Source organism: Pseudopipra pipra, chromosome 13, assembly GCF_036250125.1.
Source record: "Pseudopipra pipra isolate bDixPip1 chromosome 13, bDixPip1.hap1, whole genome shotgun sequence".
Taxonomy (NCBI): Eukaryota; Metazoa; Chordata; class Aves; order Passeriformes; family Pipridae; genus Pseudopipra; species Pseudopipra pipra.
In genome coordinates this window covers 17,862,606-17,888,907 of record NC_087561.1, presented here as the reverse complement: position 1 = coordinate 17,888,907, position 26,302 = coordinate 17,862,606, and the positions used below count along the sequence as shown (strand labels likewise).

Below are 26,302 nucleotides of genomic sequence, written 5' to 3'. Positions count from 1 at the left end.
ACAAGTCCAGTAGAGATGTTCTTCCTATCCCTCATCCATCCAACATTTTACTTGAGGTTTTTTTCACTCTACAGTAAGAACTGACACCATTATCATTAGGGATCCTTTAAAAATACTGTTTAAGCCTGAAATGCCACCCATGGAGGCCAAACTTTGCTGTCAAATACATATTCCTGTTTATTGTAGCACAGAATTCGGCATTGGAGATCAGTGCTTCAAAAATCTGAATAAAGAGGTGATCATTGTCTTGGTATCCATTCATGATACATCCCTAAAATTGAACAGTGTCTGATTTGTGGTTTTTGCTTAAAATTTTTGTAGTTTTACAAATGATATGTTTTAATCCCTATTTTTTTCCTGGAAATATAACAAGATTCTTTAAATTATTCCATGTCTAACGATTGAAATCCTTATTTCTGACATCAAGGAACACATGCTAGGAGCAATCCTTACTGTGTGCATAGAGGTTTCTTTAGTAAGTGTTACCACTTTTTTATCTTTACAAGATTAATATTTCATAAAATAAGAGAGTCTTCTGAATGCTCTCAAATGAGAAACTGGGGAATAATTCACAGAGAATTTTTTTGGGGGAATTGATTGCTTTCTGTGGTATATATTTTCCTGAGAGCAGCATATATAAATAATAAAACCCACAGAAAGCCTGTCATGCTGCTGCTCCCTAGGGACACATTATTTCCTTGTCTAAGCCCGTGGAATTTGCTGTCAGAACCCTGAAAACAGAACAGAGAAAGGAGATGCTCCCTGTTTCGAATTGGGGCCATACCATGTGCACCTTGCTGTCACTGGTAGGGACTTCTCAGACCTTCCAAGTGTTTTGTCCTTTCCCAGCTCTTTGCTTTCACATCTTTGTGATTTCCTTAGTTCCTGCAGAACTGGAGTTCCCAGAATCACAGAATATTCTGGGTTGGAAGAGACCCACAAGGATCGTCGAGTCCAACTGGAACAAGCTGGAGAACAGGGAGCTGATACAGAATTTTTATTTCCCTTGTGCCACCTTATTTTCCACTTGGATCAATGCCCTGAGACAGTTCAGCTGAGCTCCTAAGAGTGTGTGACCACAAAAGAAAGAGCTGGAAATAACTGATGGGGCTGAAGGAGGGAGGAGGGAGATGAGATTAGTGTGACATTACAGATCAAATTGAACGTGTGAACAGGCTCCCATTTTCTCAGTGAATCCTGGTTCAGTGGGGTGATTAGGAATAAGTAGTGGAAGGTATTTTATGGGACAGAAGCTTGTTTAGCTGAAATCTCTGGTCTCATCTGTGTATTCCTGTGGCTTGGGGTTTCTTTTCGCTCACCAGGGCAAACTGGCACGTTCAAGTGGAGCATTGTTTGCTTTTCTGCAGTCCTGCTTTCCTCACAAGGTGTGTTCAAAGTTGCCTTTTTTCATTGCAGAGGAGCGATCTGAAGGAGTGGATTCTGCAGCTCTGGAAAGAGTTGCCATAGGAAAATGGATTGATGCCATGGGAAGATGGAGAGATCTAAAAAATAAAGAAGCTGAGGTTAAACAGGACAACTCTGTCAGGAAAACTCATGGTGGTGAGTTCGGTTACTTCAGTAGAGGTTGTAATCATTTCTTTTGAGAGGGGATGTAAACTTTTCACTAGACTCAAATTTTATATGCAGGCTGTTAAGCTGGATAATTAGCCAGATAATTAAATACAAAGTTTCTCTTTTAGGCTTTCTTGCCAAGCAGTTTTTCTCCCTTACACACATGGCTTTGATGCTCCTGATATAGTGACATTATCCTAGTGATGCATTACCACAGAATCTGGATAAACACATTAAAAAAATGTATCCACATTTTAAGTTTAACTGTAATCCTCAATTTTTACTGGATTGTTAAGTTGTTTTTTTCTCTCCAGCTTTCTCTTTCAGCTCCAGTACCAGTACAGGTATTAGAACTCCAGTACCAGTACAGGTATTAGGAGTGTAGAGTTTTTCCCTCCAAAACAAACGTGACTTTGGAATTTATTGTGTGAGATGTTTTTCCCCTGTGTGCTGGTTTAAAAGTAAACTGGCAGGAGAAATGAACCCAGCTCAAGAGAGATTATAAGTCAGAGTTACAATTAAAAAAAAATAATACAATAAATACAATTATATGGACAAACAATTGGTTTTAACCCACAAAACCCAGATGTATAATCCAGCACCCTGGGGCACAAACAGAGTGGTGTTTGTTGGCCCCTGTGCTGAGCCCCACCTGGTCCCCTGAGTCCAAAGGAAAAGGAAAGGAGAACATGTTGGTGAGAGTGGTGATCGCAGCCTGGTTGAGAATGGTGGTTGCAGTCTGCTCGAAGTTCCCATCCTCCTCTGGATCCGATGAGTGGTACCAGAAGTCCCAAGACCCCAAGATTATATACACTCAGGTTCCAGTGGGAATGCCCAGTACCTCCCCCAGGGCGGGGAGTTCCACAGTGGGTGATGGTGAGTGGTGAGATATTTTTGGAATCCTTGGTAGCCCATTAGCAGACATGACCCCTCAGGCTGGGTGTGGAGGTGCTAAAGACTCCCCAGAGGGGAGTTATCACACCTGAGTCATTGGTGTGAGGACAGGAACATCCTCCTATCTCACAGGCTTCCTGACACTCAGCTTATAGCCTGAGGGGTCAGGTGTGCTCTGGGCAGCTGCTGCAAATGGTCTGTTGTTAAACAGTTCCTGGGAAATGACATGGAGGGTGTAGAATACACAGTTTGGGTTACACCCACACAGTGATGAACTAGTCCCAGCTGCTCTAACTAGGACACCCTGTTAATCAACTTTATGGATTATTGAATTACCTGTTTGCCCTGTTTTAATTCCTTTCCCAAGCTGAGGGAGGCAGCAGGGCACCAATTTTGGCAAGAACAATGGAGTAGCTTTAACCACCACAGTGATGGAGAGTGTGGAGGAGGAGGAGAGGGGAAGGAAGGAAGGAAGAGGATGTGTTTCCGTGTACTGGTTACACAAGCAACTGTGAGAGCAGATGGTGGGATGCAAGTCCTGCTAAAGTCTCTCTCAAAAGTGTGTCAGAGATGCTATTTTTAATTAAAAAAAAAAAAAAAAAGGAGGAAGAAAGCTGGAATTGAGCAAAAAAATTAGTGGAAGCAGACAAGGAGTCTTCCTCAGTTTGTGTGTTCATGGGAAGTGAACAAGATCAGGGGTTTTGTAGGTCACTTGTAAGACTGATTAACCAGGAGATCCTCCTGCCTAGGCACTTTGTGGCACAAACATCCTCAAACCATCCTAGAAAAACAGGAGCTAAGGTCATTTCTAGGCTGTTCTTAATTGTTGAGCAGTGGTGAGTCAAAGCTGTGAGTTCCTGACTCATCTTCTGCATTTATCCTTGTGTTCCTGCTTTCTCAAGGCTACCAAGCAGGCTTTTAGTAGAGCAGCTCATCTGTAGTAGAGAGGCTTCTCCTGGCCAGCTCCTCAGAGGTGATATTCCTAAAATACCTCAGAATCCTGTGGCTGATTCACGGAGAAATTAAAAGGGACCCGAGGAGTTCCAGAGTCACTGAGTGAGAAACCACAGTTTGAGGTTGAGGATGTTTTCCATCTCTACTTTCCCTTGAAAGTTGCACTTGGAAGATTTTACTCATAGGATCACTTCCAGATTTTTGTAGTTCTGCACAAGAGAATGTTCTGCCTTTGGTGTATGGATGTTGATGGGTAAGGAGAGGCCTTGAGCAGTTCTATTCCATTCTCTAGTGCTGATTTATGAAGGCATGTGTTGTCTTCTGCCTGTGCTGTCCCTTGTCATTGTTACACCAGTGCTCCCAACCACCATCAATATGAAGAGCACAAAATATGCTTCATGCTTATCCATGTTACCCCCAAATTCATCAGTATCAACGATACTTTAGCCATGGACTACATTTATTGCAGAATATTAACATACAAATAAAGTAAAGCACAGCAGCTTTTCCACACTGACATCTAGAACTGCCTCCTTCTCTTTGACTTAATCATTCAGTGTGCAGGAGCTCCCAAGCCTTATACTATTTTAACAACTTGGAGATTTTTAAACAAAAATATAATAGAAGATGAGCTCACTAGAACTAGATTTGCTGCACAGTGAGTCCCCTCAGTACACTCAGCAAAGTGAATTATGTGTGCACTGAGCATGCAGGGTACTTCTGAATTTGTCTTCTTTGTAATAAACCCTTTTTTTCTTATCTTCCTAATAGGGAGGGAAAAAAAAGTTCTAGTGTACCTATGGAAATGTCCTGGAATGTGATTCTTGTTTTTAACTAGTTTTCTCTGTGGGCTGAAAGAAGAAAAAGCTGAATGCTGGCCTTAGGAGAAGGGAGAAATTTTTGTCATAGTTCTCTTTCTATCCTCTTCTCTGTCCCTCTTCCACCAGAGTTATTAGGCAAAATGCATCACAACATGACTCTAAATCCCCAATTTCATATAGATTATTTCAAAGATCACTACTCATGTTTAAAATTTACTCAGCAAACTGCAATTCTTCAACTTGGACCTATCTGAAAATTCAGGGGGGGCTTTTTAACCCTGTGAGTGGTGCTGTGCTCACAAGTTTGATCTCACCTTTGTAACATGCCTACATTAAATGCTTTGCTTGTTTATTTTCCACTGCACTATTGCTGTCAAAAGTGAGAGAGCTTGAGCTGGTAATGTGTGTTATTTGGAGGCAAAGAAATGTTTGTGGCTCAGATACAGTTCAGTCACTCAATCGTTATTGTTACTTTGATAGTGGTGTCAAGCTAAAAGTAAAAAACGCCCTGAGATTCCAGACTTGTCTTCTGATTCTGTAGTTAAGTAGAATTAATGTAGGCTGGATGTGGAAATTCCAACCAGCAACACCTAAATGGAAACCCTGCTCTGGAGCCAGGCTGTGAGAGCTGGGGGTGTTCACCGGGAGAAGGCTCCAGGGAGACCTGGGCCTAAAGGGGCTCCAGGAGAGCTGGAGAGGGACTGGGGACAAGGGATGGAGGGACAGGACAAGGGGGAATGGCTTCCCACTGCCAGAGGGCAGGGTTAGATGGGATATTGGGAAGGAATTCCTGGCTGGGAGGGTGGGGAGGCCCTGGCACAGGCTGCGCAGAGAAGCTGTGGCTGCCCCTGGATCCCTGCAAGTGTCCAAGGCCAGGTTGGAGCAACCTGGGCTAGTGGAAGGTGTCCCTGTTCATGGCAGGGGGTGGGACTGGCTGGTCCTTGATGTCCCTCCCAACCCAAACCGTTCCATGATACTACAATGATTCACTGTGCTGGAGGAGTTTAATTTGCTTTAAATTCATATTCGTGATAAATAACCTGATAGTTCAGCCTGGTAGGTCAGTTCTATGTTGCCTGCAGGGATCTTTCACAAACTGTTTGCTGTCAGCATGTTACCCTGACCTGCTGCACTCAGTTGTACAAATCACTTTAGGTAATCATGAAGATCTTGAGATGCAGAGGGAAAATCTTTCTCGAGAGTAGTTACCAGTTGCTGCCTTTCACAATTATCTCTTTTTCCTTTTTTTCTTCTTAAAATAGAGTATCAGCAGAGCATAATAATAACAAAATGCCTACCAATTTTCCTATTAAAGTTAGTTTCAAAGGGAAAGGAAACTGAGGAAAGACTTTTCCTCTTTTACTCCCGTCCCTCACAGATTTAAAATGTCACAGAAAGCAAAATTTATGTAGGTCACTTAATTACAAAGCTCCCAGCAGGGTTTGGGATCTAGACATATGGATTAATTTATCTCTAGTGGTACACACCAAGGCTGTTTGTCATCAGAGCAGCTTCTTGGGCCGCTATGGGGCTTTACTTCCTAAATATTCCATGTTTCGTGACCTTCCTGCTGCGTGAGATGTGGCTCTGACTCGATGCCTGTCCTGGTGGCACTTCTGCTGCTCCTGTCACCTCTTCTGCATCATCCCTCCTTCAGTCACTGTCACTCATTTAATCATTATTGTTACTGCGATTGTTGTGTCAAGTTAAAAATAAAAAAGGCCTTGAGATTCCAGACCTGTCTTCTGATTCTGTAGGTAAGTAAGAATTAACATGGTCTGGATGTGGAAATTCCAGCCAGAAATGGAAACCCTGCTTGTAAAACGTTCATTAATGCCTTGATGGAATTGGGAAAGAAGGAGTTTCTTCCAAAAGCCGTGGATTCTGCGGGGATCTTCCCTTTGTCTTCTCACTGCTGTTGCTGCAAAGTGAAGAAGGTGTGGGGAGCACTGGATTTGGGGCAGCCAAGCAGTAGGAAAGTGTTCTTGTGGAGCAGTAATTGGCACTGCAGGGATTCTCTGTGGGCACAGGGCAGGGACATTTAAATCTGCCACCCCAAATGGAGAAGGATCTGGGATGGAAAGGAGGGAATATGTGAGAGATACCAGAAATAAAATGAACCAGTGCAGAGCTGAAGGACAAGTAAATCTTCTCCACCTGGGAAAAAATTGGAAACTGGAGTCAGTGTGCAGAGAAAAGACAAAACTTTCCCCAATTTAACTGTGTGCTGACTTTTCTCATAGTTTTTTTTTTTGTTCTTTTTTCAGAAAAATTATAGTCCTTGATAATTTTTATTCTCTCTGAGATTACTTTTAAATGGGAATCAATATTAAAAAGTAACTTCAGGAACGAGTCGTGCAGGGAGGTTTAAAACTTGCTGTTCTCTTTGCTGGTGTTTTTTCTGATGTCTGTAGGTGCAGATGAGCAAAGGGGTGGGTGTGTGGCAGCACAGAATTCATGCATTATTAGAAAACAAATCCTTAATAAAAATGCACTTCTGTATGTCAGGAGAACCTTAAGTGAATTAATTAGGCTGGTATTAAATTGTCACAGCCTCCAGGGGTTTTACTTATGGCTTTGAGTACTTAAATGCTTTTGTTCTGGGTTTTCTCTCCACCATAATGGTAACTTTTAAATTTTTTTAATTAATTCTCTGCACGGCATAAATGAACATGCCACCTGTTTTTCAGTGTAATTAAACCCAGAACTGGCACATGATTTGCACTGTCTGCATTGCAATAGTGAGTAAAGTCACCTGCTGACTGAAATTGTGGTTTCCACTCAAATGTTTATGATCCTACAAAGCCAATTTGTTTTCATTAAATTGCATTTTAAGGTATTGCTTATTCTGATTCATCTGTCTATAAATTGTCACCATGTCTTTGCCTACAGTCAGTTGGATACATTATCTTCTAAGGAGGAGTAAACTGCTCTGTGGTGTCTGATTCTGAACTGGTAGTTGTACTTAAATGACATATTTTCCATGTTGTCCATGAAACAAAACTCCTGCTTTGCTTCATTTTAACTTATCCTTTATAAACATCAGCTGCATTTCTGAAGAGATGCCGAGTTCCCTTGCAGAATTCCACAGCTCTCTCTTGTCTCCCCAAGACTAAATTCATGCTGGTGCATTTAGGGGAAGTTTTCCATTCCTGCTTTTTTAAGAGTGTCTGTTGTGGTTATGCCAAGGTGTCCCATGGCATTGGAATATCCCATGGCAATGGTTGTCAGACAAGCACCAGGAAACCTGCAGCGCCTGGCTAGGAGAAATAACCCCAAATTTAAACCTGACAAGGAGTAAAACAATGTGGAGGGATTGTTTAAATTCCGTAATCAGGCCATGTACAGCTGCACAGCATCATTCCATGCCGATGCCCATAAAATACTGTATTGATTGTGGTTTAAGCCTGTGGAAAATCCCCCACAAAGCACTGAATAAAGTTGTAAATCCATCCCAACCCACCCACCTGAAGGATAATCTCAATTTTATTTATTTGCACATGCCACTGGGAAGGATAAGAGAAGATGAGAGAGGGGAAGATGTTTTTTAAACAAGATCTTATAAAGAACAATTGTTGAAGCTTTAGGAGAAAGTATTTTCTGATGGAATTGCCCTTCTCCAAAAAACGAAGCGCCTGCCTGAGGCTGTAGAATCTATTTGAGGTGTTTCCAGAGTGACTTCCACGGCCACTGCCTCTAATTTTTGTTATGAATTGCTCCTTAGAGGAGCCCTCTTGAAGTGTTAATTCATTTTGGTTTAGCAACCTGCAGTTTCAGGTAGGAAGAAGCTAAATCTGTATGAGGCAGTTATTGAAAGACATTAAATAAAGATATAAAAATATAAATAATATATAAGCTATTCTATATTGGTTTTATACTATATAATAAATATTTTATTATTCATATCTATTATATAGCTAATGTTTATATATCTAATATTTTTATATGTATTTATTTTATATCTATAAAGGAATATATAGAGAGATATAGATATATGTATAGATAGATATAGATAGATAGATATAGGAAGGAATATCTATCTATATATAGATATATATCTATATAGATATATATCTGCATAGATATATATCTATATAGATATATAGATATATAGATATATATCTATACAGATATATATCTATATAGATATATAGATATATAGATATATAGGTATAGGAAGGAATTCTTCTCTTTCCTTGATACAGAAATTGATGGGTTTGTTTTATTGACTTATGCCTGACAGAAATTCTTGAACTATTTGATGGAGAACTGGATGCTCTCAGGTCTTTTTGCACCAGGAAGATAAATGGGATGAACCAGCAGCTGAGCCCTGAGCAGGGAAACACGGGCCAGGCAAGGAAGCTGCAGGATGGAGTCCCAGCAGTGAAAACTGGGACAAGAGATGGGAACTGCATTGTTCCTGGTCAGCTGATGAACAGAATCCTCCTGGAAAACACCAGAGCGACTGTTAAGCAGGTGAAAGCCAGGGAGATTTTGGCTAAAGCACTGGATAATAAAGCCATACCATGAGGATCAAATCAAACAGAGCTTAGTGATGCCTCACTCCGGCCTCTGAAAGAGCTTCTGGGTTGATACCCCAGCATTGATCTGTCTCCTTTCTTAGACACTCCTGCTAGTGAAGAATCAAATCATCATCAAAAACTGGCTGCTGATAAAGTAATGCTTTGTGTGACTGAACCAGGCTGGGATCATCAGTTACTGCACACCCAGTAAGCCCTGGATCAGCAGAAGAAAAAGCCTTGTTTGCTGGTTATGTTGGTATCAGTTATTTATCAAATTATTCTGCATATTATTTGCTGTGAAGTCTTTGTGATTCCAGGATTAGAAGTATTCCAAAGGCAACCCCTCTGCTCCCAGCTTTCTTAGGTATTAGGCAATACTGAAGAATTAAAGCAAGTCCAATAAAATCTTGGTGACCTTAGTCCCTTGATTAAGAAACATCTGTATCACCTTTACCCAATTCCAAGTGCTTTTCTTTTTCACCAGCCCAGTGGGTTTTCCCACCACAAGATGGGGCTTTTTGCCACAGCTCCTCCCCTCCCTCTGCAAAAGTAATTAAAGTAATACTTTATGAGGTATTTAAAGTAATACTTTAAATTGGGACATTTAAAGTAATACTTTTAATTGGGACATTTAAAGTAATACTTTAAATTCAGTTTTGGTGTGAAAAGTATTTCTGTTTAAATCTGTCTGTTTAAATTATTTTGAGATTTCAGCCATCTGCATTTTTTCACTGTATTAACGTTAACTCACCTTCCAAATTTTGTAGAATTTTTGCTTCCTCTTTATTTGTCTTATATTAGAAAATATATTTTCTAAATATATTTGGTTTATATTAGAAAATATATATTTTCTAAGAAAAGTAACTACTCTGTTTGCCTCTGTCTTTACCTCCACGCACATTTTTATGCAGAGAAGAAGTCAAGGAAGAAGAGGATAGAGAGGCTTGAGATGTGACTTACCAGGATTATTCCGCTGCTTTTGGAGCAACTTATTGTGTTTATGTAGCCAGATGGAATCAGTGTCAATGAAATCAGATAAAACTATTGATATTTCACAAAAGCACAAACACTGGGGTTCGTGTAATGCCGTTAAATACTCTTCAGTTTTCATGGTGGATGAACTAACACAGGAGTTACTGAGTAGGACTGGTTATCTTCCAAAGAGAACTGTAGGATTTTGTTTGTATTCTGCCTCAGAGCTGCATATTTGAACTAATTGCTTCAGAGTTTATTTGCCTCTTAGATTTTGTGAAGAGAATCACAACCTCTGTGGTTGGCGTTGGAGGCCTTGTGAACACTGCCAGCATAGGGACAAGCACGTCGAGATGGTGGAGTTATTGCTGACTATGAAAGAATTTGCCTAAAAAGCCAGTTTTTGTCTTTAGACAGTCCCTCTACCTGTATTTTTATTGATTATTCTTAAGGAGTGGCCATCTCACTGGGACAGACATTGCTCATTGCACCAAAGTCTCCTCTTCCAGGTGACAGAAGCTCAAATCCACGAGGCTTCATCATGCCCTGACTGCCAGAAGAAGGAGGCAGAGCTGGCCAGGATTGCCTTTGTCAGGCAAAAAAAGGCTCTGATGGGAGGTGCTTTAATCCAAGAGAAACTGGAGGAACAGATTTACTCCAGAGTAAGCAAATATTGTAAAAAAATTTTGTTAAATAATGTTTTTTTAGCATTCTGTAGGTACTGCAACTAAAGGATCTGTAAGGCAGATTTCCCCTGATTGATGGCAGTGAGATCAGAGTGACCTGAATGCAGTGCAAGTCAAAATAGAATTTGGCAATTAATAAAATGCTTTAGGACCAACACAGTGATCAAATCATCTGATCCTGCCTGATTTATGGAAGCTGAAGGTCATTCCCAGGATGTCCTAGATTGGTTCTGGGTCTCTCTTGTTTTTGCTTTTTGATGGGCCTTGCAAGACAAAAGGGTAAATAAATTGATGTGACAGTAGGTAACTGTGCCCATTCTGGTCTTCCTTGCTCATCCTTTGGTGTAGGAGTCTTGGAATAGGACCCTGAAAGATGTTATGGGGGCTGAGACCTTCTGGATACCCTGAGATTTCTTCTTGGAAAAACTGTTTTCTGTCTGTGCCAGTGTCACAAGGTTGAAGCTTTATGGGTAGGAAGTGCCTCTGGAGCAGATGGGAGGCAATGGAGCTGAAAGGTAGAGAATTCCTTGGATCTCCCTGAAGGAAGAGCTCTTCTCTCCCTTCTTGAAAGGGAGTCAAATTGTTCCTGAGCAGTGAATGAGTAGTGCCTTCCTGAAGCTCTGGGATCTCTTCTAGTGTTTATGAGCAAGGTGGGAGTTTGTGCTGTACCACACATTCCCTTTTTCCCCTAATAGTTCCACTCTCCTGATTTTTGACTCTCACTCACTCCATACCTAAGATTTAAGAACTTCAGTGTCAAGTGAAGCTTCACTTTTTTCCTCTTTGTTTTCCTCCGTGCTTCCCTCAAAGGCCATCTGCTTTTCCTTTTCCCTCCTTAGGGAAGAAACCTGCTTTAGGGAGCAGATCACTGGCCATGAATTTTTAAACAGGACACTTTAAAACAGGACCCTTTAAAACCCCCACAACTTGTGCTGCTGAAGTGCTGCCCACCCAGCTGCTTTTGGGGGGCTGGATGGAGCTGCCAGTGGCAGGTCTGGGATAAAGGACATGAGAAATGCCAGGAATACAAATCCGTGTTTTCTTTCTGTTTCAGAACATGCTCACACTTCTAGGAGAAGCCCTCAGAAGCTTTCCCAAACCTTCAGAGGATCCCAGGGCCTTGTGGCAAAGGCTGAAAGGTCAGAAAATGTAAGGCCTGAAAGTGTTAAAATGACTCAAGGACATAAAGAAGTGGGAGAGTTGCACATGGAATACCAACTAATATGGATATAACCTGCTCTGGCAGTGATGAATTGGGTGGTGGTTTAATATTCCTGCAGGTGGAACCAGATATGTCCAGCATGTTGTGTCTGGGTTCTGAGTCAACTCTTTATTCTTCCTAAATGCAAATGTTACAATACATTTTAATCCATCTCTATATGTTTTTCAAATTACAGAAGCCAAGAGTTTCTATTATTAATCTGGCAAGTAATAAGTATTGTTTTTTGTAGGATTGCTGTGGGATTTCAGAGCAGCTCACAGCTGCTTCCATCTGTAAGAAAAATAAATGATTCCGTTTTTCGGGGCAGGGAGGTGTAATTACTGCATTTCAGCTCAATCTTTGCCCACTGTCTCATGTTAAATTGAAAGTGAGGGCCCCAGGTGGAGGAGAAAAAAAGCAGGTTGCAAAGTAACTATGGAAAGCAGTAAAATGAAATGGGTATTTATAGAAGTAAAATAATGAGACTATAACAGAATTAAATCAGCAAGACTGCGGATGGCAACGAGATGAGAAATTATAATAAATTAATCATGGAATCTGTATAGGAGAGGTGTCCAGGAGAGAAAAAACAACATGGATGAAAATTGGAATAAGACGTTGAATTATATTTTTGCCTGGTTTTTTTTTTGAATATACTTCAGAATTTGTTGTAATTTTTCAAGATGACAAAGTCACTGTCTTTGAAAGAATATATCTGGGGTTCAGGATACGTGCAAATAAAATGGCTTTGTGAAGGGAATCTCAGTGGGTTGGACAATGAAATCATCTTCCTAGTGGCCTCAAAAGCCTTCAGCTGATGTGTGGGCACAACTGCAGCCCACCTTTGTGGCAGCAAGAGCTCGTTCCATTGCTCCTGCTGGGACCTGGTGGCCTTGTGTGACTCACAAAGTTACTGCCTCTCATCAGTCTCCAGCTTCCTGACTTTCTGTGCATTCAGGCCTCTGGAAATCTTGAAGGGATATCCTTGCCTATGAACTCTCCCTGAATTTTTGTTACAAAGCAAAGAGGATTAAGCCTTCCCGTTGCATTTGATTTTTTCCCATTTTGGGACAAGGAAAATGCATTGTTGAAGTTGGGTTTGTATTTTCTCCCCATGTAGTTGTTCCCTTCTGTGTGCTCTGTGTTTCTAAGAGTGCTTGAGGGCTGTTTAGCCTCTTGCTTTCCCTTCCCACAAATCGATGGAAAACCTGAAGAGAGAGGTGCTGGATATGGAGGTAGGTGTTGGCAGATTACATGGTTACCTGTGTATTGAATAAACTCTCCTGGTTTCTTCCTTTTCCTCTGTAATCCTCAGAAATGTTTCTGCCTTCCAATCTCCCAAACCTTTCCTTTTTAGATGCTCCATCTCTGTTCCTTATTTGCTTTGCTCTGCACTCCCTGTTTCTCCCGAGCCTTTGGAATTCTTCAGCCATCTGCAAACATGAGGCAAAGGGCACCCAGTGTTTCAAGTGGAGACTCATAAGGGCTGGCAGGTGAAAGAGCCGAATCTTCTGAAAATGTGATTTTGTTGGTTTTGCCAATGAACACAGGTTTCATCCCTTAACCCACAAAAAGGGAGCTCCAGGACTCTTCTTAAAAATATAATCCATATGTTTTGGTATTTTTCCTTTGATAGAAGCTTTGTAAAGATACTGAAATATTTCTTTGCAGCTCCCATGGAGCCTTCCTGTAAATACATTGAACTGTGAGTTATTTGGGTTAGGAGTCTGACAATGTTTGTCTGTAGAATAGTTGTCATGCTCACACACAGTGACTGCACAGCTCTTGTTTGTTTGCATAAATGTTACAAAGACAGCTCAGGTAACTCCTCTGAAATATCAAAGTAGATTTTGCTGCTGCCTCTTGGATGCATTTCCTGCTGCTCCCTACACTTGTTTCATTTTTTTATCAAGGATGACTCCAAGATCTGAGTGTTTGCCTTCTGTTTTCTTGTAGCAGCTCTTAGGGATGTACTATGGAATGAATGATCCAGGCCTCTAAATAATTTATTTTATAATCCTACAGCCTTTGAGGCTTGAGAGATCCAAAAACTCTGACAGGGAGACTGTGGGAAAGAGAGTAGATCATGTCTTTTCCTTTTTTTCCCCTCACAGGAGCTCCCCCCACCAGCAGCAGATTTTTCTTTTGATCCAAAGAAACACTCTAAAACTCTGATCAAGGAATATTGATTCATCTGCTGCCTTGTTTGTGCTTTCTGGGGTATAAAAGAACTGTGATGGCTCAAGGGGTATTCGTATGGAAAGCAGCTGTGGCTCAGCAACAAATCAGTCTGCCTGGAAAAAATGCTTTGGAGCTTTGTCTTTCTGGCCTTCATGATACACACAGTTGCATTATTTAATCTTCTGAATGATTGGTGATGTGAGTTTATTGCTCTGAACTTTGTGCAAATAGAAGTTTATTGTATTTATATTATGTGTATGCTGATAACCACTTTTGTGATGTTATGCTTTATAACTGGCCCTTTGGATAAAGTTGTATTCTTCAATTTAAAATCAGTTTTCCTGTGGACTGCAGCAAGGGAATTTTCACTTCCATTTGCCCTTGCTTCTGCTATGAAAAAAATTAACCTGGCTGCCAGGCACAGTCATTCCTTAGTCTCATTTCTATCCATCTCTTGGGCCATCTCTTTGTATCTCCTCTAGGATAAACTTCCATCTCCATCCCAACAGGCTGCTAGCACAGGTTTGATGGGAATGAAGTTCTAGTGTAATTAACATGCCTGGATCTGAGCTGGGAACAAAGGTAAATATATTCAAAGATGAACTGGTCTAGTGGAAGGTGTCCCTGCCCATGGCAGGGATTAGAACTGGCTGAGCTTTAAGATCCCTCCCAACCCAAACCAGTCTGGGATTCTGGGATATTTAAATAATGATTTGCAGCTACTGGGGGAATATGTCGTAGTTCCACTGGTCCAGTTTAGGATCATAGAATAGTTTGAGTTGGAAGGAACCTTCTAAAGCTCATCCAGTCCCACCCCCTGCCATGGGCAGGGACACCTTCCAGTAGCCCAGGTTGCTCCAACTTGGCCTTGGACACTTCCAGGGATGGGGCAGCCACAGCTTCTCAGGGCAACCTGTGCCAGGGCCTCACAACCCTCATTATAAAAACCTTCTTTCCTATATCTAATCTAAATCAACCCTCCTTCAGTTTAAAACCATTATCCCTTGAGGCAGCAGGTCCTGCTGGGAACTTTGCCCCCAGCTTGTAGGCCCCCTTCAAGTGCTGAAAGGCCACAGGGATGTTTCCCTGGAACCTTCTCCAGGCTGAACAATCCCAGCTCTCTCAGCGTTTCCTCACAGGAGAGGTTCTCCGGCCCCCCAACCATCTTCATGACCCCCTTACATTAATCTTGAACCTTTTTCCTGAAGTGTTACTAAAAACTGAAACATGCAGGCTGCCCCGGGGTCACTCCCTGACCTTCCATAAACCCATCCCCACTCCTGGCATTGGGCTGTGGGGAGACCCAGGTGTTTTTGAATTCTGTTTTTTCCCATAGCCAGTTTGATCAGCTTCCAAGAAGAGGAGCTGAACCCTTTTACTCATATTGGGAGCTTGACAAAGAACTTTAGGCTGGTGGCACCAGGGACAAGGTTTTGCTGCTGGAAGGGTTCATGTTCCCAGTTCTTCTTTGGTAAAACCCCAGACTGCAGCTTTCAGGGCAGTTATCCCAAATCATCCATAGATCCTCCAGCAAGAGCTGGAGTGCTTCTAGCCCTGTATTTTTAAAGCATTTTCACATATACTTGCATTCTTCAAAGTGTAATTTTATTACCACTCAGATTTTCAGAGAATGAGTTTTTATTTTATTTTTATGTATTCACTCCCCTCAGTGAGACAGTGTGTGTGTGCAGATCACTCCCTGCACCAGGGCTGGTGTTCTGAATGCCACTGGCTTAAAAAATGAGCTGGAATCTGGGCAAAACAGAGATTAATCTTAAAAATACTACATTTGCATTGTTTTCATGTCCCTTTTTCCTCCACAACTGATTCTGCAGAATTTTGGCTGCACTGACAGGATCTGGATGGGGGAGGCTGGGACATGTGTTGGGGTGGATCCCTTATGTCAATAAGGTACAAAGTTCTCCATCTTTCAAATGACCTATAGAATTGATCATGGGATTTTAAAAAAACCAAACATTTTCCAGCTTCTGGGCATGGATATTCACTGCTTGTTTATTCATGTATTTATTTTGTAATAAAATAATACTGTTCTCACAGACTGGTGTGTATGACCCATAAATACCTTTGTAAAATATATCTGTAGCATGGAACAGAATCTTTAGTATATTCTGTGAAAATTCATATTTTTAGTTGGTAGCACTTCCAGAACATTTACATCTTTCATCTTGACATTTTTAAATAGAACATTTTTTTTTTTTTTTGCCTACAGAAGTAAGTTTACAGCATCATCACAGTATTATAGCTTGTTTAAAAATACATACAGCATTACTGGTAATTGCAAGCAAGCTATATCCTTGCGCTGGGGGCTTGGTGGTAACTTTACACGGTTTCTACTTTGTAAAACAGTTACATCTATTAATATTACATCCATCACTTTGTTAGAAAATATGACTTAGAGATGCTACACAATAAATCTGTAATTTCTCTGTGACATGATATTACAGGCTCTGCAAATAGAAACACACTGGTGTATGGTTGGTTTAAAAAGAATTAGAAGCCTAGTTAAAAAAAGGGTGGTGGGCTTGCCCTACCCTTGGGAAATTGGGTTCCACTAGTGTTGGATGTCCTTGATCCACTTGTGGCTGGAATGCCACGAGCACCTCTCAGGAAATCTTGACTTAAATTTCAGGTTTGGTCCTGCTTGGAGTGGCACTGAAGACACGAGCAGTTCTTCAGGACCAGGCTGCTGCTCTGAGCATCTGGGAATCGGATTTACTCAAGTCTCTAGTTGGATTTCAACCCCTTCAGCCCATGGTTACATCAGTGCAAGACAACATAACTCCACTGGTTTGGATCAGCTGGTTTCCACTGACCAAAATCTGACTTTTTACCTTCCAGTGGATTTTTAAAAGAGTCTGAGCAGCAGATTTGAATTTACTGGTTTAGTAATACAGAGAATAATGGTTAGAGTTGGGCAGGACCTTAAAGCTCATCCACTGCCACCTCCTGCCTTGGGCAGGGACACCTTCCACTAGCCCAGGTTGCTCCAACCTGGCCTTGGACACTTCCAGGGATGGGGCAGCCACAGCTTCTCAGGGCAACCTGTGCCAGGGCCTCCCCACCCTCACAGCCAAGAATCACTGCCACAGGTTGCCCAGAGAGGTTGTGGAGAGATTAAAATGACAAAAGAGATTAGAAATAAATGATTGTGTATGTTTTACTTTGCACAAATGAGGTTAAATATATAAATATATATATATATATATATGTATAATAAAGCTGTAGGAAATCTCCAAACTGCTAACAACTCTTAGAAATTAGATAAAACAAGGATGTATTTGCTTGGAAATCTCATAGTTGGAGTTCTTTCATTATTTTCATTTCCAGGTAATTCAAGAGTTCTTCGTGGTGGATCCTTTTTTTCCATTTTTTTTTTTTTATGAAACAAGTCCAGATGTGCTTTGGCAAATGCTCTTTTCATGGTCTTTCTGATACTCCTCTTGTGCTTTCTGCAGTCTTTTCCCTCTAAGTTTCCACTTGTGGAAGCAGTAGGTTATTAGGGATGTCATTACCAAGGAGAAGATGATGGTCAGCACGACGATCAGCGCAATGGTGGACGACAGGGACCCCTCCAGCTGCTCACTTTCAGTGTCCCTTGTTGTATTTAATTTAGCAAAGTTTTCATAGTCTGGTGAGGCCAAAAGTGCAGGTCCAGGGACCTCTGTGAACTTGGGCCTCATTTGGATTCAGGAGGTGTTCTCAAAATTCCCAATGAAGCAAGAACTACGATTCCCTTGGCACCTGTGTCATCCAGGAGATGGTTTTCTCCTCAAGTTCTCCAGGCATAGGTGAGATCAGAAGTGTTCTTTGTTTTGGAAGGCAGGGATGGCAGGAGTAACAGCCTGTGGCACAAAGTTTATAGCACAGCTCCTCTGTATCCCAAGTCAGGAGGTCAGGAATGTGTTGTCTTCTTCACCGAGGGTCAGGAGAAAGCTCAGCCTAGTGCCAGTTTGGGATTCTTTGTGTTCTAGAGGAGAGAACTGGAGAAAATCAAATCAATATTCCAGTAACATTGTGGTGGCAGAGCTTATCCTTGGGCTTAAGTCACTGCAACAGGTGGACTTTATATCTTAGGAATTGTTGCATTGAGAGGTGTTTCTTTTCTTCTCCCAGATATTCCCAAAAGAGGGTGAAATCAAAGACAGGTTTTGTGACTTGTGTTTGCTCACACCACACGCGTGAACAAAATCAGCTGCAAACAGGAGCTCTCACGAAGAGGTTTTATTTCCCCTCCTCTCTGATATCTGCTCTCAGACAGAGATTGTCTGGAGAGGGTTTGGATTGGGGGTTTTTGTCCTCGTTATCCTGGACTTGGGGAGGTCCCCTCACTGCAAATCTGGAGCCTGGAAAAAGGCCCTGGGTGAAAAATGACACAGGATTATTGAAGAGCTCCCCTACAGGCACTGAGCTTTAATTTAGAATTTAAAACCCCTCCTCTTTCCTAATTCTGCTGGAATTTCAAACGCATTTAAGTCATTTGGCTTTGATACGTGCTGTGTGTGACAAATCCAAAATATTTCCTCATCTGAGCAGTTCTCAAGGGCTGCTCTGCCCTCCCCCTTCCCTCCCCACATCCAAATCCTGTTTCAGACTTAAATCTGAGGAGGAACAAGGCTGGGCTGCTCTTCATTCTTGCTTCCACTCAGTCTTTGGCCCCAGGATATTTTACTTTGAGGAACTCTAAGCACGTTCAGGCCTATTTATTTCAAATAGCAGCTTGCTCTGAACCCCCTCTACCTTCCTCCCAAATGCTTGGAGGCCAGAATTAGGTTTCAGATATCTTGGGAGTGGAAATGTTTGTTCAGAGATACTCTGTTTGATGGGGTGCAGTTGTAATTCCCCCTCTTTATAGAAATGTGAGGTTCATCCTACTTAGGCTAGCAGAGAGCTGAGGGTCCCTCTTACTAATTAACAGCCCATTCTTGTCAGCAATAATGACTGTTTATGTAGATTAGCACTCTGTTGATGTTAAAGGATGTAAATAGCAGTTCTTGCCAGTTTGGAACAATATGTTCCCAGAGACAGAAATAATTGTGGATTTTACAGAAAGTTTGAAAATCACATTTTACTGTAAATTGAGGTGTTTGTGAAGCTGATTGGAAGTTCATTTCACATAAGGGACCAAGTGCAACGTGGCACATCTTTGATGAATGTCTACGTGTTGCACTGCTGGCAAGTCATAGATCAGGAGGGGGTGACAGCAGAATATTTTAGTGTTCCTGGGCTACATATTCAACATCTTTCTCAAGTAGCCTAAAGAAAGAAACTGCAATAAAAGAACTTGAGAAACTGAGAAATGCCCCCTCTGATTTATGGAGCAGTCAAGTGTCCACCACCCACATGGAAGTGCAGGAGGGTGGAATGTCTCAGTGCTAAGAGAAATCAGATCTTGTCATACTTGCCTGAGCCTGTATCTCATTTCATCTGTATCCACAGCTATCAGATTCCTGAGGGGAAAATAAAATATGAAGGATTTAAAGTCATTAGGCAGCTGGTGCTGGACTGGACTGCTCAGGAAGGTGCAGGCATGGCATCTGTAACTCCATTTCTCCATCAGTTCAGATATGTGGCTTTTCAAAATCAAAACAGGAATGCTTTTAAAATCTTAAATCTGCAAAGTTCTGCTTGTGCTCCAGCTGCATTTTGGGGTAGAAGCTGCTTTTATGGAGAAATCCTTTCAAAACAGTGTGTGAGGACTCTGTTGGTGGCTCTGCTGCAGCTGTGACAAACCGTGGGGTGCCACCACCACCTTCCACTCTGCCTTTGCTTCCTGAGGGCACAGAATACTCCTTCCTGCTGCTTGGACACAGATCAGGGACCCAGGATGGCAAGAAGGGTGAGAGAAACCTGAAAAACTGCAAACGGGGGCTGCAGGGACCCACCTCCCGTGTCTGCAAGTGCCAAGAAGGAAGTTTTATGGGAGAACTCTTGCTTTGTCCTGGGAGTCAACATGCCTGGGTGTCAGTTGGAAGGGGAAGGGCTGTTTGGGTGAACAAGGAAATCCTGACACAACTCCAACATTGAAAGGGATCATGCAGGGACAGTACTGGCTGATAATCCAGGTCCTTGTGATTCCAGAGCTGGGGAGGTGGACACAGAGGAACTTCGGGAAGTTCAAACAGAGGATGTGCAAAGAAAAGGAAACTTTCCCTTAAACCCCCCCCCCCAAACATTCTTCCTTGTCCATGCTCTGATTTAATTCAAGCAGCAGAGAATAAATAATTCTTCCCTTGTTTTGTTGGTTTTGTGTGAGTCATAATTCTTCAGTGTATTTGGCCTGAGCATTGCAAACATGCAAACCAGGATTTCAGGCCTGTGCACATTTAATTCCCATTAACATTTAATAAAATATGTTAGAAAGATTGAGGTATTGAAAAAAATAATGGGAGTGATTTTTATTATTTTTTTTTGGTCTGGAAATACCGATTTGTTAGAATAAACTTGTTGTGAAAGCACATTAGAAAACCTGTAAGTTACATTTTTAAACCTTTTAATGAAATAGTGATGTTTTAGTTTGATACTTATATAAACTCAGACTGTTGATGTAGAACATGTCTTTGCCTAGGGATGGACTTCCCTACCCTGGCTCCTGTTTCCATGTCTTTTTGTTTTAGTACAACTCAGTATAAGGTGGGGAGGATAAAACCTGTTCCTTGTTTTCTAATAGGACAGGCATTGTCTTTCCTTTTATTCTCCAGGCTTGACCTCTGTGCCTCTGAATACTCCAACAAAGGAGAGAGAAACAGATTTTTAAGGGTTTTTTTGTAGTTTTTGAGGATGGAAAAGTAAGAGTGGGTTGGATGCAATTTATGTGAGAGGAACAAAGCAAATTGCAGTCACAAAAATCAGTGTCTCAAGATTAATTCAGGTTATTGGCAACTGTCAAAAACCTGAATTACTGAAAAGGGATAACAATGTTCATCAACAGCTTTTTAATTTCACTGAGATTCCTCCCTTTTCATAAGGGCAGCCCTTGCCTCTGTTTGCCAGAGCCTTGGCAGTAATGATGTTATCAGTGTTGTATTAAAGAGACTACTGATGATTTGCATTGGATCCCTAAAAAAAATTAAGTCAAAATAACATGTGGGAGATCAGACTTGTAGGAAGTTTTCATTGGACGTGGTTTGGGGGTTTATGTTGTTGGTATAACTCTGCTTTCTGATTCTGTGTTTCAAAGGAAGGAGCAAGTTTGGTGATGTCTGGAATCTTCAGCTTCATCAGAAGGATGAAGGCCAGGAATCACATGAGCTCCTGCAACTTCCTTGTCAGTGGGAAGCTGATTTCTCACCCCTGACTTTTGAGGAACTCAGTCTTCCTTTGTCTTCCTGATGCTGGAGATTAAAGATGGTTGATAAGGACCATAGAGGTTGATAAACCAGCAGCAAGTGAGAAAAAGGTACAGTACTCTTTCTCAGAGCAACACAAAAACATTTTCCCAAAGTTAAGGTGACTGACCTGAAACTATAAACCTGCTCCTTGTGAGTTAATATAAGAAATCTGATATCAGTAGCAGGAGAGTCTTGTTTTCTGTCTCTGTGTGTCTCTCTCGTGTTCTCATCCCCACATTCTCTGTGCCAATGCTGAATTACTTCTACTATTTATATAACCCTAAATACACATTGATTTTTTAATACAGTTTCAGCCTTGCTTTCCTTTTGCCTTCAGCTTTCTTGTAACTCTCCCTGCTGCCTTTCAAATTATCTCTTCCATTTTAATTGCATTAGAGAAGAATGTGGCTCCTTTTCTCTGAATTTGCATCTTTTTGATGTGAAAAACCTTTGGATGAAGGGTCTCCATCATGCTGGAAACCTGGAATGTAAATGGCTCTTCCTCCTCCTCCAGAACTGTGGAGCAGCAGACAAAAGGCAGAGTGGGAGTGGGAACAAATGGGAGGGGGGACAAGGAGGAGGGAAGGAGAGGAGGAAGGAATGGAAGAAGGAGAAAAGGCTTTGAAAAACATGTAATGAGATTTTTAGCCTTGCTGCATCTTCTATAAACCCCCATGTAAGAACAAAGGGTTTAGGACTGTTTTAAATATGTACCTATTTACACAGAAATATTTATTTTTGGCTGCTTAAAGTGTTTTTTTAAATCTTAAGGTGGAAATCTCTCAGCCAGGCTTCCTCCTTCCTTGTAGAATCTCTATCCTTTGGAGTATGGCTTGTTCCAGAAAGACACTTCAGGGATATTTGCAGTGTCACCAGGTTTGTAGGTGTTAAACACCATAGATTTATCTGGAAAGTCCTCAAATCAAAAAACCTCTTTATGCCTTTTTCTTCTCTATTGTTAATCCCAAAATAAAAGAGGAAAAATTACCTGTATTAGATTTTCACATGTGCTCATCCTTGGAAATGGAATTTACATAAGCCCCTTGTGATTACATCCAGTGCTATAATTGGCATCATAGATAACGGATTAAGCAAGTCAATTAATCTTTTAATGAAGTGTACAAAGTTCTAGCCCCGGTCTCTCACTTTAGACTAGTTTTATCCTGGTGAACAAGAGGACTCTGCTCTTAGCAGTTGTTCAGCCTGTTCTGTCTTCATTACACTTGAGGTTTCCTTCTGCAAGAAGAGAAAAAAGGCTGCCAGTTTTGGAAGCGCTTGTGAGAACTCATCCCAGCACTGGCCAGAGCCAGGAGCCAACAGAAAGTCCAGTTCCTATGAAAGGAACAATATCTGAGGGGATCCTGATTTTCCTTGAAGCTGCTCTGGGCTCGGAGAACTCTGAGGGATTTCTTGATGTTTGAGAAAACCAAGTAATTGTAGAGCAGAGCCTGATCCCATCTTCCCTCTGCCTGGAAAGATACTGAGCAAAACAGCTCCTAGGATTTAGGGGGAAGTTTCAGGATGTGCCACTGCTCAGGAATCTGCTTTTGGGTTCCAGCAGAGCTCCTGTGGGCCAGAAACAGAAGGGACTGTTTTCCTGGGCATTAACTTTACAGAGGACCCACATGGAGCTAATTCTGGTTTTAAGGTTTTAATTTTAATTCATTAATCCCTGAAGCATAAATTCATTGAAGCAACAGTGTTGTGTTTAGATTTGGGCTCTCTCTGAAGCTGATATTCATCCCTCTGGTTTTATTGGTGACTTGTGGTAGTATGACATGTTAATTTAGTGTAACTGTGATTGATTAACAGAGCAGCTTTTTTGAGGTGTGATTACAGCCTGCCTGTAACTGCATATTTTGGCAGATCTTTGGGCTGTACAAAGCCCAAATCCTTATGGAAGTTGCTGCTGCCTTTTACCAGGAACAAATTGCACATCAGTCATAGACGGAACACCTGATGAATTCCCTCCCTAAACCAGTGTCACTAAAAGGCACCTGTGATCCATGTTTTAGCCTTCTTGTCTATATAGTTAAAGTATATTGTCCTGGAATTTTCTTATCCTGATCAGTGAAATCCTTGGATGATGTTTTTAGGGTAGCTTTTGTTCAGTGCCCCCCATAGGTGTGTGGACTGAGGCTTAGCCATGCACAGAAACATGTGAGGAAGAGACACTGAGGCTTATTCCTTTCACAGGCTTACATTTAGGAAAGGGTTTGGATTTTTTTCCCTTTGAAACTTGGGAAACAGTGCTGGATCAAAGTGCTGCTCTCTAAGCAGTTGAGCAGACCTGTTCCTTCATGGTGTTCACTTGGAAATAGGCTTCACTGCCTTTTAAAAACTCGGGTGAGATTGTTTTTCTCAAAGCATTACCACCATTCCTCTTTTTGGAGGGAGGATTTTCCTGATAAGCCGTTCCTGCTCAAGGAACAGGCTTAGATCATCAGCTAAAAAAAGTCCCCTGTGAAATGGGGATTCTTTCTCCTTTTGAAACTGGTCTTTTTTCTGATTTAGTTCATATTCTTTATTTTTTATGCTGTTCTTCCCATACACCTTCCAAAATCAGGGGCAGTTGCATCCTGTGATCACAGAGAGGCAACCTGGGAATTTTTCTCTTGGTCTGTATTTGAAATGTTATTCTGTGTAAATAAAAGCCCTGGAGTGAGCAGTTCCCAAGCCTACACTGAACTTAAACCTGCTCAGTGATTTTTCCCCATTTACCTGTTTTTAAGCTCAATTTGCCTCAATGCTCTGGTTAGTTTTTTGGAGCCACAACAAGGATTTACCAGTGCAGGTACAGGTGGATGTTTAATTGTTCCCTTGAGTTAGAGGGTAAATGAAAACTGAAAGCTGTTTAGAGCTGAATTCAAATGAACAAATCTAAAACCTAACCCCCCCCCTAAAATAGGATCAATGGCCTCTTTATTCTCATTTACTGTGCAGGTGAAGGAGGGTTCTAATTCTGGGCTGATTGTGATAAGGATGAACAAATTAGATCTGGTTTTGTGTCCCCCTCCCTATTTAATCTCTCCTCTCCCTATTTCTCCTTCCCTACCACAAGCAAGGAAAGCAGTTATAAATGGGAGGCTCTGCAGCCTTTCTCTTGGATCTGCCAAGATTGAAACTCCTGCAGGAATAACATTTTTTTTTAATAGGCCAAAGAGCAAAAGATTGTTTGAACATTCAAGTTTTTCATCCAACTCTTCACCTTGCAGCCACTGTGGCTGTTCCTGATGAACAGTCACAGTCTAGAACTGCCATATATTCAGTATTCAGGGATTTTTCACCTTTCAAATTATGCAAGGAAAATAATAAGTGAAAGGGTGGGAGGGAGCAGGGGCTGGGAGGGGGAGTGATGAATGTCAGTTTAGAGGTAGCTACTTTGTGTCTGTACATTTCTGGAATCAAATCTTATTTCTTTTCTCACAGCACGATCTGGGAATAGTCTCCTTGTGATTTGAGAGGTGTAGGAGAACAAGGAAGCACCTTCCCTCCTCCTCACTGCCCTCCTGTCCCAGTCTGAAGCCAGTACTGGGCTCTGTGCAGCTGAACTGTTGTGCAGTGAACTGATCCCAGCACAGAGGCTCAAGGATAGGTAAAGGGGGGAGAAGGGAATGAAGACTTTAAGCAGTCAGTGCTTGCTGCAGAGACTTTCCTTTTAGCTCCAAATCACATTCCAAATGGGAAAAGTTCAGTGAAATGCCTTTGGGATCAATTAATGTGTGAGAGATCCCAGGGCACTGCTGAACCCTGCCTGGGAGGGCATGGGATAGGGGCATCATCTCTTAGGAGAGTGAGGAGTTCAGGAAGCACAGGGAGCAGGACAAGGTGTGGGATGGATGGGAAGGAATGGAGGGTCCCTGGAGCCCCGACAGGGATGGAGAGGAGGATGCACATCCCATGAGAGGAGGGGGAAGGTGGTTCCAGGGACACCTTTGTGCCAGGAGCAGGATGATGTGGGTCTGTAGGAAGGGGTTGTGGGAAGCTGCACCCAGGGGAGGGAGGGGGTCACACCTGGGAATAGAGCAGGACACCCGGGGGGGGGGGCCACGAGTGGCCCTGAGCCAGGCTGGGGGACAGCGGGATGGGCAGGCCAGCCCTGGAACCTGCTCAGGGATGGTGCCAGTCCGGCACACTGGTACCTCAGTGTGCAGTACTGTGTCGTGCCAGCCTCGCACATGGGTGTCACGGTGCTGTGCTGTGCCAGGTACTGTGCTGTGCAGTGCAGTGCCAGTCCTGCACACCGGTACCGCTCCGTGCCGTGCCATGCCAGCCCGTGCACTGGCACCGCGCTGTGCCAGCCTGGCCCGGGGCTATCGCTGTGCCGTGCCGTGCCGTGCCAGCCTGTACACAGATACCACATTGCCCGGTGCCGTGCCGTGCCAGCCCGTAGACTGGTACCGTGCCAGCCTGGCCCGGGGCCGTCGCTGTGCCGTGCTGTGCCAGCCCTGCACTCGGGTATCACGGTGCTGTGCCGGTCCTGCACGCTGGTACCACACTGAGCAGTGCCGTGCCGTGCCGTGCCAAGCCCGTAAGCTGGTACCGTGCAGTGCCGTGCCCTGCCAGCCCCAGCGCCGTGTGCTGGGTACGGCCGAGTACCCGCCCAGGGGGCTGCGGGGGCCAGAGCAGCACCGCAGGATGCAGCGGAGCATTCCCGATCTCCCCCGTGCCCGGCCCGGGTGGCCCCGCTGCCGCAGGCGCTGCCCGTACTCGGGGAAAACGGGCTTTGCTGGGAATCGGCTCATCCGGCACATCCCTTGGGAAAGGGGCAACGGGGAAGGGAACAAACCTTCGGGCTTTGCCCATTAAAAAATTGCCCCCGCTGCCCCCTCCCTCCCGCAGTTCCCCGCGAGCCGCACAAAGGATCCATCGCAGCATACACGCACGCTCACCTGCTCCGGCCGCATCCTGCTCGGCTCGCTGGGCTCCTCCAGAGGGGGCAGCGGTGCTGGGAGCCCCGAGCCCCCCCGTGCTGGAGCCCCGAGCCCGGCCCGGCGCGGCCCCGGTGCGGCGGCGGTGCCGCAGCTGCGGAGAGGGGAAGAGCTCCGCACCCCCTCGGCAGCACTCTGAGCACAGCCAGATTTGTCAACTTTATTTAGGGGGAAGAACGGATCACATGGGGAGCTTCACCGAGCTGGGAGGAGCGTGT

At 43.0% G+C, this 26,302-nt stretch overlaps 1 protein-coding gene and 1 long non-coding RNA gene across 7 annotated transcripts in view; one reads left to right on the top strand and one right to left on the bottom strand.

The window, feature by feature from the left end:
* The window catches only part of C13H8orf48 (chromosome 13 C8orf48 homolog), a 24,413-nt gene extending 3,259 nt beyond the window's left edge, over positions 1–21,154 (top strand). The window contains exons 3-7 of one of the 4 annotated variants that reach the window (XM_064670174.1): positions 1,417–1,560; positions 8,485–8,717; positions 10,246–10,398; positions 11,477–11,561; positions 21,003–21,154. In XM_064670174.1, coding sequence (XP_064526244.1) covers positions 1,417–1,560; positions 8,485–8,717; positions 10,246–10,398; positions 11,477–11,561; positions 21,003–21,154 — 767 coding nt within the window. Of the gene's footprint in view, positions 1–1,416; positions 1,561–8,484; positions 8,718–10,245; positions 10,399–11,476; positions 11,572–12,980; positions 15,862–21,002 lie in introns of those variants that run through there. The other 3 variants (XM_064670178.1, XM_064670175.1, XM_064670176.1) reach the window with 3 other exon arrangements.
* LOC135421574 (uncharacterized) lies at positions 15,791–26,302 on the bottom strand. Of its 3 annotated transcripts, none has more exons than XR_010434086.1 (3): positions 26,046–26,302; positions 19,228–22,389; positions 15,791–18,181 (listed from the first exon to the last, which is right to left on the bottom strand). It is a non-coding gene; the product is annotated as an uncharacterized LOC135421574 (long non-coding RNA). The 3 variants fall into 3 exon arrangements; XR_010434088.1 differs by having other exon boundaries at positions 19,228–19,395; positions 26,046–26,297; XR_010434087.1 differs by having other exon boundaries at positions 19,228–19,272; positions 26,046–26,267.